General features: G+C 45.1%; 1 protein-coding gene across 1 annotated transcript; it reads right to left on the bottom strand.

The window, feature by feature from the left end:
* Nucleotides 1-1,191: 1,191 nt before the first annotated feature.
* Nucleotides 1,192-11,598, bottom strand: KNSTRN (kinetochore localized astrin (SPAG5) binding protein). Its single transcript, XM_060098296.1, is given in 10 exon segments — nt 1,192-1,279; nt 2,020-2,094; nt 3,938-4,031; nt 4,195-4,300; nt 7,054-7,101; nt 7,974-8,103; nt 11,134-11,228; nt 11,392-11,485; nt 11,488-11,523; nt 11,526-11,598. Coding segments are annotated over 9 exon segments (702 nt in total). The 3' UTR covers nt 1,192-1,279; nt 2,020-2,068.
* Between the last annotated feature and the right edge of the window lie 1,864 nt (nt 11,599-13,462).

Genomic DNA, 13,462 nt, shown 5'->3' with positions numbered 1-13,462 from the left:
TAGCCACAGATCACTTAATGAGTGGAAGAAAAATATTCTGGGTGAAACTGGAGGCTTGAACTTGTTACCTAGATTAGTTCAATAGTATTCAGTGGACGTATTTAGGTTAAAAGGCTATTTTCGGGCTTCCCTGGTGGTGCAGTGGTTGAGAATCCGCCTGCCAATGCAGGGGACATGGGTTCAAGCCCTGGTCCAGGAAGATCCCACATGCCACGGAGCAACTAAGCCCGTGTGCCACAGCTACTGAGCCTGCACTTTAGTGCCTGCGAGCCACAACTACTGAGCCTGCGTGCTACAACTAATGAAGCCCGCGCGCCTAGAGCCCGTGCTCCGGAACAAGAGAAGCCACTGCAATGAAAAGCCCACTCACCGCAACAGAGTAGCCCCCGCTCGCCACAACTAGAGAAAGCCCACACACAGCATCGAAGACCCAACACAGCCCAAAATAAATAAATTTTTAAAAAATTTTAAAAATTAAAAGGCTATTTTCATTTGCCAGTGTTGCAGTCTGAATAGTTACAGAAATATTTATTTTAAAAGTAACACTTTATAAAAAAAAAAGAACTGATTTAGATTAAAAGCTCCAAGGTGTATTGTTTCATAGGTGTTATTGCTATCTATACCTTCACCCCATTTATTAAACCATTTCAGGTAACTTCCAGTTCGTAAATTTACAGTGAGGTTATAGAGCCCAACCAGGATGGGACAGAATGTGTTCCACGTTACGAGGGGACCGCAGGGCTCCTCAGTGATGTCTCCCGTGGAGCACCTGCGCACCACTGTTTCTTCCCGCACGTCTGAATGTGACCTTTTGGCTTCTCTGGCTGTGGCTGGTTTAGTCTCCTGATACTAATTCTGTGCCGCTCTGTTGCCTAGGAGGTTGATCCAAGCTTTCAGGCCCCCTCTCTTGTAGGCCTCAATTACGTATTGTGAGGTTCAGGAGAGCTGGCCAATCTGAAGGCTGGGAATAACTGCTTAAAGGAGGAATTGGCATTCCAGCATGAACTGTCCTTAATCCTACTGCAGAAACTGTTTTCATTCTGGGGATGGTGAGTCCTAAAAGATCATGGCCAAGAAGCAGATGTCTTAAGTGGCTTCCTCTGAGAGTTTATCCCCAAGAGGGAGCCATGTGGCCACCTGCTTTTTATCACATCTCTAATAGCTGCTCCATTTCCTCAAGGGCTGTTGTAAAATCATTTATTTGACTGTTACATAAGGTCTGTTGTTCTAGGAACTGGGCCCTCTCTTCTTCTTTTATCTTCAACTTTACCTTTAAGTCCTGCATGGAAAGACATTAAAAAAGACAAAAGACAAAAAACAAAAAACCACCAAACTCTGACTCACAGGAAAGACAATACCATAACCAGAACATTATGCTTCTGTTTCGTTGAGGAAAACCACCGGGATACTGACAGACATTGTCTTTTCTATCTTAGGTTTGTTTATCTGTGTTGGTTTTAGGAATTGTCTCTCTCTACTACAGAGTCTGTTATCTCAACTGGAGCAATGAAATCCTCTAGGATTCCGTGTAGTATCCCATGGTTCATCCAAGCAATCTAAAGCGGTCCAGACCCAAGAATCGGGGTTTCCTATTACAGGTTTCCCTGAGATATCAAGTTTCTACAGCATGGATTTCACACAGGTGTCAACTGTCAACCTGGAGCCACCTAGTGTGTTGCACATTGCCTCATGCCCTGCAGATGTGAACATTTCTAAGAGTCTTTAGAACAGAAAATTAGTTGAAAAAAATGGTGAAATCAATAAAGTCTTGGAATTTAGTTAATAGTAATGCTTCAATATTGGTTTCTTAGTCTTGAGAAATACAGCATGATAATGTAAGATGTTAATATTAGGGGAGTTGAATTCTCCATTATCTTTACAACTTTTCTGCAATCTAAAGTTATTAGAAAATAGTTTATTAAAAATGAATAAAGAGATAAATAAGAAAGAGCCCTCCACAGATCCACCTATTGTGGTAGGAAATGGTAATTATGCCTTGCGGAGATGTCTGCCTCTCACCTGTAACTCCTCCATCTGCTTTTTGGCTGTTTCATTAAAAAGCTTCAGTTCATCTTGCAAAGTTTCTAACAGCAGCTACGAGAAAAGTACAATGTAGTAACAAATCTTTATTGAAATGTGAGAACTTTCTTCATATAAACTAATCTCTTCATGGGAGTTGAATTAGATGATCGCTAATATCCCATCTGTTCAGTCACTGACTGAGTGTCCGCAAACGTGCCGGGCTCTCTCGTGGGCCTGGAAGAACCAAGTCCATAGCATGGACAGAGAACCCCACCTCCATGTGCTCTGTGCTACACAGGTAATATGAACGAAAGGCAGTAGACACTAAAGGGGTGACAAATTGCCTGGGGGAGCTGAGGAAGGCTTCCATACCTAGTATTCTAGGATTCTAAGATGACAACTGATCTTCCTGGGGAATAGATCACAGAAGCTCAAAAGGCTTTAATTGCAAACAATTGCCCTCCTACTTCAGGGAGGGAACCAAAGAGAAGACAGATTTAATTCAGGCTGGACCTTTGTAAGACACAGTTCTCAGCAAAGGAATAAGGGGAGAAATTTGGTAAAGCAAAAAGAGAGAAACCAGAAAGCTGTCTCTACTGGTCCACCCTACTATGGGTTTTAAACTAGTACATTTTCAACTTAGACTCACTCATATTTGTAAGCACAAAGTCACCTTCCAAGTAAAATATGCTATTTTGAGTACACATCCACCACCCTCTTCCACTACCCTGGATAACTGAAGGCTGCTTCGTGGGCTTTGCCGAGCATACGGCAGAGACCTGCTTAGATCTGCAGGGCCTCATGCTCACTGGGCCTTCACCCACTCACACCCACACCCTCACCATTGAGTCCATGTGCTCCGTGGTGGAGTCTTGCTGTGATGCCAGGGTCTCACTGCCTAAAACCAGTAAATACAACAAAGTCAGCCTTGCCTAGGGAACTGCAATTTAAAAGAAAATTAAAATCCCTCCACAGGAGTATTCATGAAGGAAACTTCTCTAAGCATCTGAAAACTCTCTCCCCTGAGTTTTCACCTTGGCAAGGTCACCCACACCTGCCCTCCAGAACTGGATTTTATCTCCCCTTCCTCTCTAGGTATGGATATGGCCAAAACGTCATCTTGCTTCCTCCTCAGCTCAGCGGAAAATTTGTCCAAAAGAAATGTATAGGTTGTATTTTTTGGTTTTGTTAACAATACACAAAACTATTTTTAAAAGCTTTTCAGGCCTTAAAAAATTTTATTATTTTTGGTAAAAACAGTGCATACACGTAGGAAATCCAAAAATGTATATGGTGACTATCAAGAATATATCCTAAAATGCACAGGTTAATGGCAGCATTCCAAGTCAGCACTCCTTAATCAAACAAGCCTGGGCTCCTTCCCTGGGCATTCTCAGGCTCCTCAGGTCAGGCTCTCTTACAGTCCTGGGGTAATCCCTTCTTCCGCTTCCTCTCTGTGACAGACTCTGCCCTCTAGGGACAGGGTCAGAACAGGAATCACATTTTAAACACCATGATTCTGCTAACTAGCCAGCTTCAGGAACCCTTTCAACAGTATTATCTCTCTCTCCACCTGTGAAGGTTACCTGTATGCTATATCCCTTGAAAGAAAGAAAATATTTCTGATCTATTTGCAAGATCATACCTGTCAGCACCAAACTAATGGTATAAAGTGTTCAGATAAGAAAGAGAGAATCCTCTCTGCACAACCATCTGAAACTCCGCTGGGCAGGCAAAGTCAACATCACAACAGAACAGAGTGGAGCTCCCCCAAATCTTCAGGGCTTTGCTAGGCAACCCCTGCACTGACTGGGTCAGCTGACACCATGCCAGACCCCTGATGCACAGTCCAGAATCACCCAGGAAGGGGCACATGCACTGACTCCTTTGAAGACAGTTGTGTGCCATCTCTTACCTGGGTTGAGGCCCTTGCTCTCCAAAATTGCCAAACAGCTGGCCTGAAACTTCTCCAGCAGCTCCACTTTTTGGGTCAAGTCCTTCAGCTCTCCCTGTAGGGGTGCCATACACACAGGTAAGGCCTGCCCCATCCCTCAGGGGCAGCCACAGCGCAAGCCTGGCATCTTCTTCTGCGCTCAGGCACCTGGCGTGGTCCCTCAGGATTCCACATGCATCACCCAGTGCAGCTGATGGCAGGTCTGGTGGATCGCTTACCTGAGTTTCAATCAACTTCTGGTGCAACTGCTTGTTGACAGCCTCTAAGAGCTGGTTCTTATCCTTGAGCTCTTCCTCTGATTTCTCTTTACTCAGTGGCTTATAGCTGTAATGATAATCGTACTTAGATGAAGCGGTGGAGGGGTTAAGAGTGTGGGCTATGGAGTCGGGTTGGTTCGAATCCTGGCATCACCACATAGTGGTATATGACCTTCAGGGAGTTGTGTAACCTCTCTGAGGCTGTTTCCTCATTTCTAGAATTAATACACACATCTCATAATATTATTATCATGAAGGATAAGAGAGAACATGTACAATTCTTAGCACAGCTACTGACACAAAAATTTAATAAGTAATAGCCATAGCCAAAGCAGTCTTGAGGGAAAAAAACGGAGCTGGAGGAATCAGACTCCCTGACTTCAGACTATAATACAAAGCTACAGTAATCAAGACAATATGGTACCAGCACAAAAACAGAAATATAGATCAATGGAACAGGATAGAAAGCCCAGAGATAAACCCACATGCCTATGGTCAACTAATCTATGACAAAGGAGGCAAAGATATACAATGGAGAAAAGACAGTCTCTTCAGTAAGTGGTGCTGGGAAAACTGGACAGCTACATGTAAAAGAATGAAATTAGAACACTCCCTAACACCATACACAAAAATAGACTCAAAATGTATTAGAGACCTAAATGTAAGACCGGACACTATAAAACTCTTAGAGGAAAACATAGGAAGAACACTCTTTGACATAAATCACAGCAAGATCTTTTTTGATCCACCTCCTACAGTAATAGAAATAAAAACAAAAATACGGGCTTCCCTGGTGGCGCAGTGGTTGAGAGTCCGCCTGCCGATGCAGGGGACACGGGTTCGTGCCCCGGTCTGGGAAGATCCCACATGCCATGGAGCGGCTAGGCCTGTCAGCCATGGCTGCTGAGCCTGTGCGTCCAGAGCCTGTGCTCCGCAACGGGAGAGGCCACAACAGTGAGAGGCCTGCATACCACAAAAAAAATAATAATAAAATAAAATAAAATAAAATAAACAAATGGGACCTAATGAAACTTAAAAGCTTTTGCAAAGCAAAGGGAACTACAAACAAGACGAAAAGACAACCTCAGAATGGGAGAAAATATGTGCAAACGAATCAACGGACAAAGGATTAATCTCCAAAATATATAAACAGCTCATGCAGCTCAATATCAGAAAAACAAACAACCCAATCAAAAAATGGGCAGAAGACCTAAATAGACATGTCTCCAAAGAAGACATACAGATGGCCAAGAAGCACATGAAAAGCTGCTCAACATCACTAATTATTAGAGAAATGCAAATCAAAACTACAATGAGGTATCACCTCACACCAGTCAGAATGGGCATCATCAGAAAATCTACAAACAACAAATGCTGGAGAGGGTGTGGAGAAAAGGGGAGCCTCTTGCACTGTTGGTGGGAATGTAAGTTAATACAGCTGCTATGGAGAACAGTATGGAGGTTCCTTAAAAAACTAAAAATAGAATTACCATATGACCCAGCAATCCCACTACTGGGCATATACCCAGAGAAAACCATAATTCAAAAAGATACATGCACCCCAGTGTTCAATGCAGCACTATTTACAATAGCCAGGTCATGGAAGCGACCTAAATGCCCATCAACAGACGAATGGATAAAGAAGATGTGGTACATATATACAATGGAATATTACTCAGCCATAAAAACGAATGAACTTGGGTCATTTGTAGAGACGTGGGTGGATCTAGAGACTGTCATACAGAGTGAATTAAGTCAGAAAGAGAGAAACAAATATCGTATATTAACGCATATATGTGGAACCTATAAAAATGGTACCGGTTTGCAGGGCAGAAATAGAGACACAGATGTAGAGAACAAATGTATGGACAACAAGGGGGAAAAGTGGTGGTGGTGGTGGTGGTGTGATGAATTGGGAGATTGAGTTTGACATATATACACTAATATATATTAAATAGATAACTAATAAGAATCTGCTGTATAAAAAAATAAATAAAATGCAAAAAAATCAAAAAAAAGTAATAGCCATTATCTTCATCAATATTAAGCCTTTTCAAAGTTCTGAGTCCTTCTTGATAGTATTTTGTCTTCAGAACTTTTAAGTCATGCCCAAATAACAGATGTGGAATTAAAACCTATATCTAGGGCTTCCCTGGTGGTGCAGTGGTTGGGAGTCCGCCTGCCGATGCAGGGGATGCGGGTTCGTGCCCCGGTCTGGGAAGATCCCACATGCCACGGAGCGGCTGGGCCCGTGAGCCATGGCCGCTAAGCCTGCGCATCCGGAGCCTGTGCTCCGCAACGGGAGAGGCCACAACAGTGAGAGGCCCACATACCGCAAAAACAAACAAACAAACAAACAAAAACTATTTCTACAAACTTTTCAGCTTATGTTATTTCTGTCTGCAGGACTGCAAAATGTCCAAGCAAGTCTCAAGCAGAGAAAGATGGATCCTTCTCCAGAATTTCAAGAGCAGCAGCAGCAGCACACTCATCTCGAAATCACTAACCACACGCAGGCTCTCCGATCCTGAGGGCTTCCCACTCCTGCTGATGGGTCATCGCTAGGTTGGGGCAGTGGTCCTGGCATGGAGCTCCCAAACTCTTGTCTGGTACTCAAGATGGTAGCATCACTGATTCCTGCCCTGACAGTGGTTCTCAAACCCGACTGTGCCTCACCCCTGAAAATCCCATCTAGATTTCTGGGGTGGCATCAGACTCCAACACAGTAAAACAAGTCCTGTGAGTGATTCTGATGTACAACCAGGATTGAGCTCCACTACCCTAAAATGGTGGCCAGGTTTCATCTCCCCTGACGCTCACCTCTTCCTGATGTTCCTCCTGGTGGCAGTGTCTGTAGCTCTCAGGGGCCTAGAGAAGCAAAAACGAATCAGGATGTTAACTAGACTTACTGCGGTGATCATTTTACAATATATACAAATATCAACTCATTATGTTGTACACCTGAAACTAACACAATATTGTATGTCAACTATACCTCAATTACAACAATAACAACAACAAAGAAATCAATCAGAGAATCACGGTACTGTTATTACTTTTTTTTTTTGTATTTTTGTCCAGGCCGTGTGCAGCATGCGGGATTTTAGTTCCCTGACCAGGGATCAAACCCTGTGCCCGCTGCAGTTGAAGCACAGAGTCTTAACCACTGGACTGCCAGGGAAGTCCCAGACAGCACAAGCTTGAGAAGCTCTGAGGGCCCATGCACTTTTGTTTCAGCCCAGACTACTGAAAAAAGCTTATGAATAGGGCACGGGCTCCCCTCCTGACCACCTCAACAACCTGACAGACCTGCTTCTGCTCAAGACAGTGTGGCTACTTCATGTCAACCTCACTCACACGGGAGCTGAACACCAGGTAGAGGGACACACATGCACACTACACTGGGCTGGACTGCTCAGAGCAGCAACCTAGGCTAACAACTAGGCCCCACCCGCCATGACTACCACTTAAGGCTGGTTTGACTGCAGTGCTGCTATTTGTACACTCAGAGCAAATGCTGAGAGAGGAAAGAATATCTCTTATTGTAACCCTGGCTGTGCCTCTTCTGACCTGATCAACACAGAGGGTTCTGACAAACAGGTCAGCAATGCTGCACTGCTATAGGCCACTGACTACAGGCCAATCCTTCAGATACCCTGTGCTCTCAAAAGCCCTAATTCTTGGTACTGAGCTATTTCTAGCCCAATGTTCTAATTGGATACCGATGCTCTGACTCTCACCCATTGTCTCGTCTTGGTTTGATGATTTTTGTAACATCATTTTCTGAATCTCCTGAGTGAGGTCGAGAAACATCGACTTCTTTGGACCTAACAGGTAATAGGCTCTTAGAAGTGGCTCGAGTTTGTGCATCTGCAAAGGAAAACAAGAGGGTGGAATCCCATGCGTCATGACCCAACAGTGCAACTCTATAAATTCAGAAGAATAAGACTTCTAGACCAATTGGGGATAGAAACCAAAATTCTTTAAATGTGACAGTACAGTGTGTTTAAGGGTAGCCAGAAGCTTGCTGCTACAGCAAACTGAATGGCCAGAGGGTACAGATGTGAAAGTGAAGATTCATACAGCAAAGAGGATGACAGGCAGTGTGGCCGTCAGCAAGGCAGAACACAGCTGAGTCCTTCGTTACACAGCAGTAGAAAGGAACTGTCATTCAGCTCCTAAGCACTCAGCCCGCTCTCCTAAGGCTACACTCAAGCTGCTTCGAGTTTCAGCAGTTGCTTAGTTGTTTTGACCAGACTGGCTCCCTAACTAGTACTCTAAGAGACATCTTTGTGCCCCAGCATCTAGGAGAGTATCTGGCATATTAACAGAGGTTCAAAACCTACTTATTGAATAAATGGAACACGTCACAGTTTCATGGGTTATTTCACAGACCATCTCTAAACCAGCTCCTCTATTCTTTCCCTCTTCCATGCTGACTGCCTTTACCACCAGCCCCCCCTTTTTTTTTTTTTTTTACGGTATGCGGGCCTCTCACTGTTGTGGCCTCTCCCGTTGCGGAGCACAGGCTCCAGACGCGCAGGCTCAGCGGCCGTGGCTCACGGGCCCAGCCGCTCCGCGGCATGTGGGATCTTCCCGGACTGGGGCACGAACCTATGTCCCCTGCATCGGCAGGCGGATGCTCAACAACTGCGCCACCAGGGAAGCCCCTACCACCAGCCCTTTTAATCTGTTTATCCATCGTTAAGTTTAGAGGCTCGTTAGGTTCCCTGTTTGATATTCTGTTCTGATCCTGCTAGGGTACTGCCAGGTAACCAGAGAAATGGCCCTAACATGACATTCTTCTTCCCCAGAGGAGAGCACTTCCCCCCTAGCCCTTATGCCAGCCCTCTACCACACACATCTTTCTACCACTTACATTAGATAGCAAATTCAAGTAACTTGCTCTGGAGTTAAGCACGCACCCCCAGCACATGCACAGGATTCTTCTAGTTTATACTATCTTTCACTTTGTTCATTGTAAAACGGCTCCTTTAAGCTTGACCTAAATTAAGAGCCATAACAATTAAATCAAGGTAAAGAAATGAGGTACAAAGCATTGGATCACAAGGATTAGGAAACTTTGTGTTTGATAAAGATTTATTTTGATGACTCTAGCTGCACAACAGTTTGGAATAAATATGATTTCTCAGGCTAACAAATTATTTCATTTATAGGTACACTCAATTCACACTTACACCCTATTTTCCCCTCTTACCCACAAAACAAATATTAAAAAGGTTCTTTCTGAGGTCTCTGTTGGAAGTAAAAGGTAACTTTGAGTGCATGAATTTACCTTTTCCTCTCTCAAGTATTAATAAGTTACACACAATAAGAAATCTATCTCATGCAAAAAGGTGTCAATAGCAAATTGATCAAAATTAACACTCTTCATTGACTGGAATTGGTTTCAATAAACCATATTTGTTAGATCCTAAGGACTGCATCATAGGAAAAATTTAGCAGGATTTAACAAAGACTATCTCCTTAAAATGAGAGATGCGAAGGAGGGAATTGGATGGCTGGCGTCAAGGAAGGGAAGACTTGTTTTTCACTGTATATCGTTTCCCCACTTTGGATATTTATTTATTTTGAATGTTACCTATTCAAAAAACTAAAAAACAACCAACCCATGCCTAAAATCTAAAATCCTGAGAGGCAGCCTAAACATGTTAAACTATTGAGGTTACATATGATCATAAAGCTGGGACAAGGTAAAAAGCAAAGAGATGAAAACTTCCAACTTGACTGGGGAGATGCCAGTCGCTCCCCACTGAACAAGAGACTGCTTTCTAAGGGAAAGGCAGCATAAGACTGGCTCCATTTCCTCCATCAGCTCCTGGGTCCTGCTGATGCCAGAATTGCCACTCAGGTGTTCTGAAGCAACATAGGACAAACAGAACCCTTTGAAGCCTTCGAATTAAAGCCTATTTACTTCAAAGGTCAATCTTGCTACTGCTCATCAGTCAACTGCATGGAGTCATCCGGGAAGGGATCTTAAATAGCTGCTTCAAAATCTCCTACCACAGGTTCTAATGTTTGAAGCCTATTCTGTGCTATAATCTCTAGATTAGGCAGCTCAACAACTGCAGACTTGAGGAGATGACTTTCAGCCGCAAGCCGAGTAACACAAAGCAAATGGCAAAGCAATCAAACACTGCTTTTATTTTTATTTATTTATTTCATTTTTTTAGTTTTTGACCACGCAGGGCATCTTGTGGGATCTTAGTTCCCCGACCAGGGATGGAACCCAGGCCCTTGGCAGTGAAAGTGCAGACTCCTAACCACTGAACCGCCAGGGAAGTCCCAAACATTGCTTTTAACCATCTCTCTTCTCCCAAGATTCTCGAATACTAGTTAGGCCTGACCCTTCTCTCTCACTTCACTCAACAAATGTTTACTGAGAATGTACTATATAAGGGACACTGTGCCGTTACAAATGTGAACCATACACAGTGTGAACCCTAGTGCTCCCTAAGTATCCTGCTTTTCATATGACTCTCTTCTCTCCTCCCTGACAACAAACCCAGTCCCTCCAGATAGCTCGTCTGGAAATAAAACAGGTAAATGTTTAAAAAGGGATTCCTAGTTTAATGGGAATAATATTGTAGAATAATCAACAGCTTAAATCTAATTGGTGAATGCAGCAGAGTTCGGTTTGGGGGAGCAGGGGTACGGGTCAAGTCTAAATTCCCTCCATGTGGCCCTTCCCCTAACTCCCATCATAAGCCTAGACAGCCCGGTTCTAGGGGAGTTAGAGCAGGCTGTCAGAGCCGATAGAACCCCTTCCCTTGCCGGAGCCCTCCACTCCCAGCCACCGATTTGATCCCCCATACTCCTGGCTTGACCACCCGGGGCCAGTTCGCAATGCCCGGGGGCAGGGGCGGCGTGGACACCCACCTGCGGACAGGCCGCTGCTCAGCACAGAGTGGGGCTGCATGGTGTACACTGTCTTGACCACGCTGGTCATCGTAACGAGGCGGCACGGCTGGGGCCTGGAAGGTACAAGGTGAATGTTACCCAGGAGTGGGCCGGGGTGCCCGAGCAGGCGGAGGGCCCCAGAAGAGCGCGCCTCGGGAGAGAGAAAATCCTCCACTTTCAGCCCATCCCATCGGCCTCCCACATCCAGCCCAGTCTCCCGCCCCGGGAGAGCCGAACCCAGACGCCTGTTGCTCCTGTCCGCAGGCCTCGTCGCTCTGGTTCAAAAGATGCTCGGCAATAACTGCCGTACCGCAGACCGGGTCTGCCGCCGGGTTTCAAACGGAAACTTCCGGTGGCCGGGCGGGAGGGGTGCGATGAGCTCTCTGTAGGCGGCCATGTTGTACGGAAGGCACTGCCGTGGGCGGCGCCTTCAGGGGCTGCCATGCTGTACGGAAGATCAGAATCGAGGCACGAGCGCGAGCTTCCTGGCGATGGATGTGGAAGCACCCAGGTCTGGGCGGGGGAGGGGAGTGGTGCGCTTTGCCGGCCTAAATGGAGCTATGAGTCTTTGGCGTCTTATTCCGGCCTTGGGACGCAAACGCTGTCACGTTTAGAGTCCATGTCAAAATCTTTCTCTTTATTTGGTCTGTGATTGTTAGGGATGGTGCATGATACCGGATAGCCAGGAACAAAGAGAGGGATGGGCAGAAAACTACACGTTACAGGATGGAGAGTAGCAGGCGAGGTTTGGAGAGGGTCTGTGAGCTACAATACCCGAAACACCTACCCTCAGTCCTAACTTTAATAACACTTATCCAGAATTTAAGCGGAGATTCGAAGCTACTCCTAGGGAACAGGGCAGGGTTCTCAAACAGTGCACTAATTCATTTCGCTCAACAAATATTTATTGAGCACCTGCTATGTGCCAGACCACAATTCTAAGAGGGCAGATGGGATGAGGGCAGCAAATATCAACACTAACCTGGGTTCTGCCCTCTTGGAGTTTACAATCCAGGAAACAGCAAACAAATAATCACACAAACTTGTCAACTGTATCTCAGTTAAGCTGAAAAAAACCAAATAAATATATATTTATCAACTATAGTAAAACTATGAAGGGAAAGTACAATGTGCTATGAGAGAAAAGCAGGGAAACCTAGTTTAAATTGCAGAGTCATTTTTTTTGTCTGCGTTGGGTCTTCGCTGCTGCACGTGGGCTTTCTCTAGTTGCGGCGAGTGGGGGCTACTACTCTTCCTTGCGGTGTGCGGGCTTCTCATTGCGGTGGCTTCTCTTGTTGCGGAGCACGGGCTCTAGGTGCGCGGGCTTCAGTAGTCATGGCACGCGGGTTCAGTAATTGTGGCGCACAGGCTTAGTTGCTCCGAGACATGTGGACCAGGGATCAAACCCGTGTCCCCTGCATTGGCAGGCAGATTCTTAACCACTGTGCCACCAGGGAAGTCCCAGGGAAGACATCTTAAGTGATGATAGACTGACAAAAATGAGTAGGAGTTAATCAGACGAACAATGGGGAAGAGGAGAGCAATGCAAAATCCCAGAGTAGGAATGGGCTTTTCCTAGAGGGACTGAAAGATGGGAGGCAAATGGTACTGATAAAGCTGGAGAAATAAGAAGTCAAATGGCAGTCTTTGTAGACCAAAGGTAAAGAGATTTGTAGTCCAAACGTAAAGAGTTTTTTTTTTCTTAAGGGTAATTAGAAGTCATTGAAGTATTAGAGCAGGAGAGTGTCATTCAATTTATATATATATATATATATATATATATACTGCACTGCACAGCTTGTGTGATCTTAGTTCCCAACCAGGGATAGAACCCGAGGCCCTGGCAGTGGGAGCGCCAAGTCCTAACCACTGGACTGCCAGGGAATTGCCCAATTTATATTTTAAAAAGTTCACTCTGGCTACTCCATGGAGAATGGATTGAAGGGGAGCAAGAGCAGAATTTGAGAGGCAGTTAGGAGGCTACTCTCATCATTCAAGTGAGAGATGATGGGGGCTTGGCCAGGATGGTGGTGGTGGTAGTGGAGATGGAAAGAGGCGGACACATTTAGGACAGCTTTTGAGGGCAGAATCTCAGGACTCAAGTGCTAGACTGGATGTGGGGGAAGGAGGAGTAAGGGGGAGGGAGATCTTAAGGATGACTCCCAGGCTTGAATAATTGTGAGGATAGAGTCATTATTTTGTGTTGGGGAGAGATTTAGATTTCAGTTTTGAACACGGCAAACCTGAAATGCCTTTGAGACATTCAAGTGGAGCTGTCAAGTAGGCAGTTGGAAATACAAGCCTTGAG

Source organism: Mesoplodon densirostris, chromosome 4, assembly GCF_025265405.1.
Source record: "Mesoplodon densirostris isolate mMesDen1 chromosome 4, mMesDen1 primary haplotype, whole genome shotgun sequence".
In the NCBI taxonomy this organism is placed as follows: Eukaryota; Metazoa; Chordata; class Mammalia; order Artiodactyla; family Ziphiidae; genus Mesoplodon; species Mesoplodon densirostris.
The sequence above is the reverse complement of the archived record's forward strand: the minus strand, read 5'-3'. Positions and strand labels throughout refer to the sequence as shown.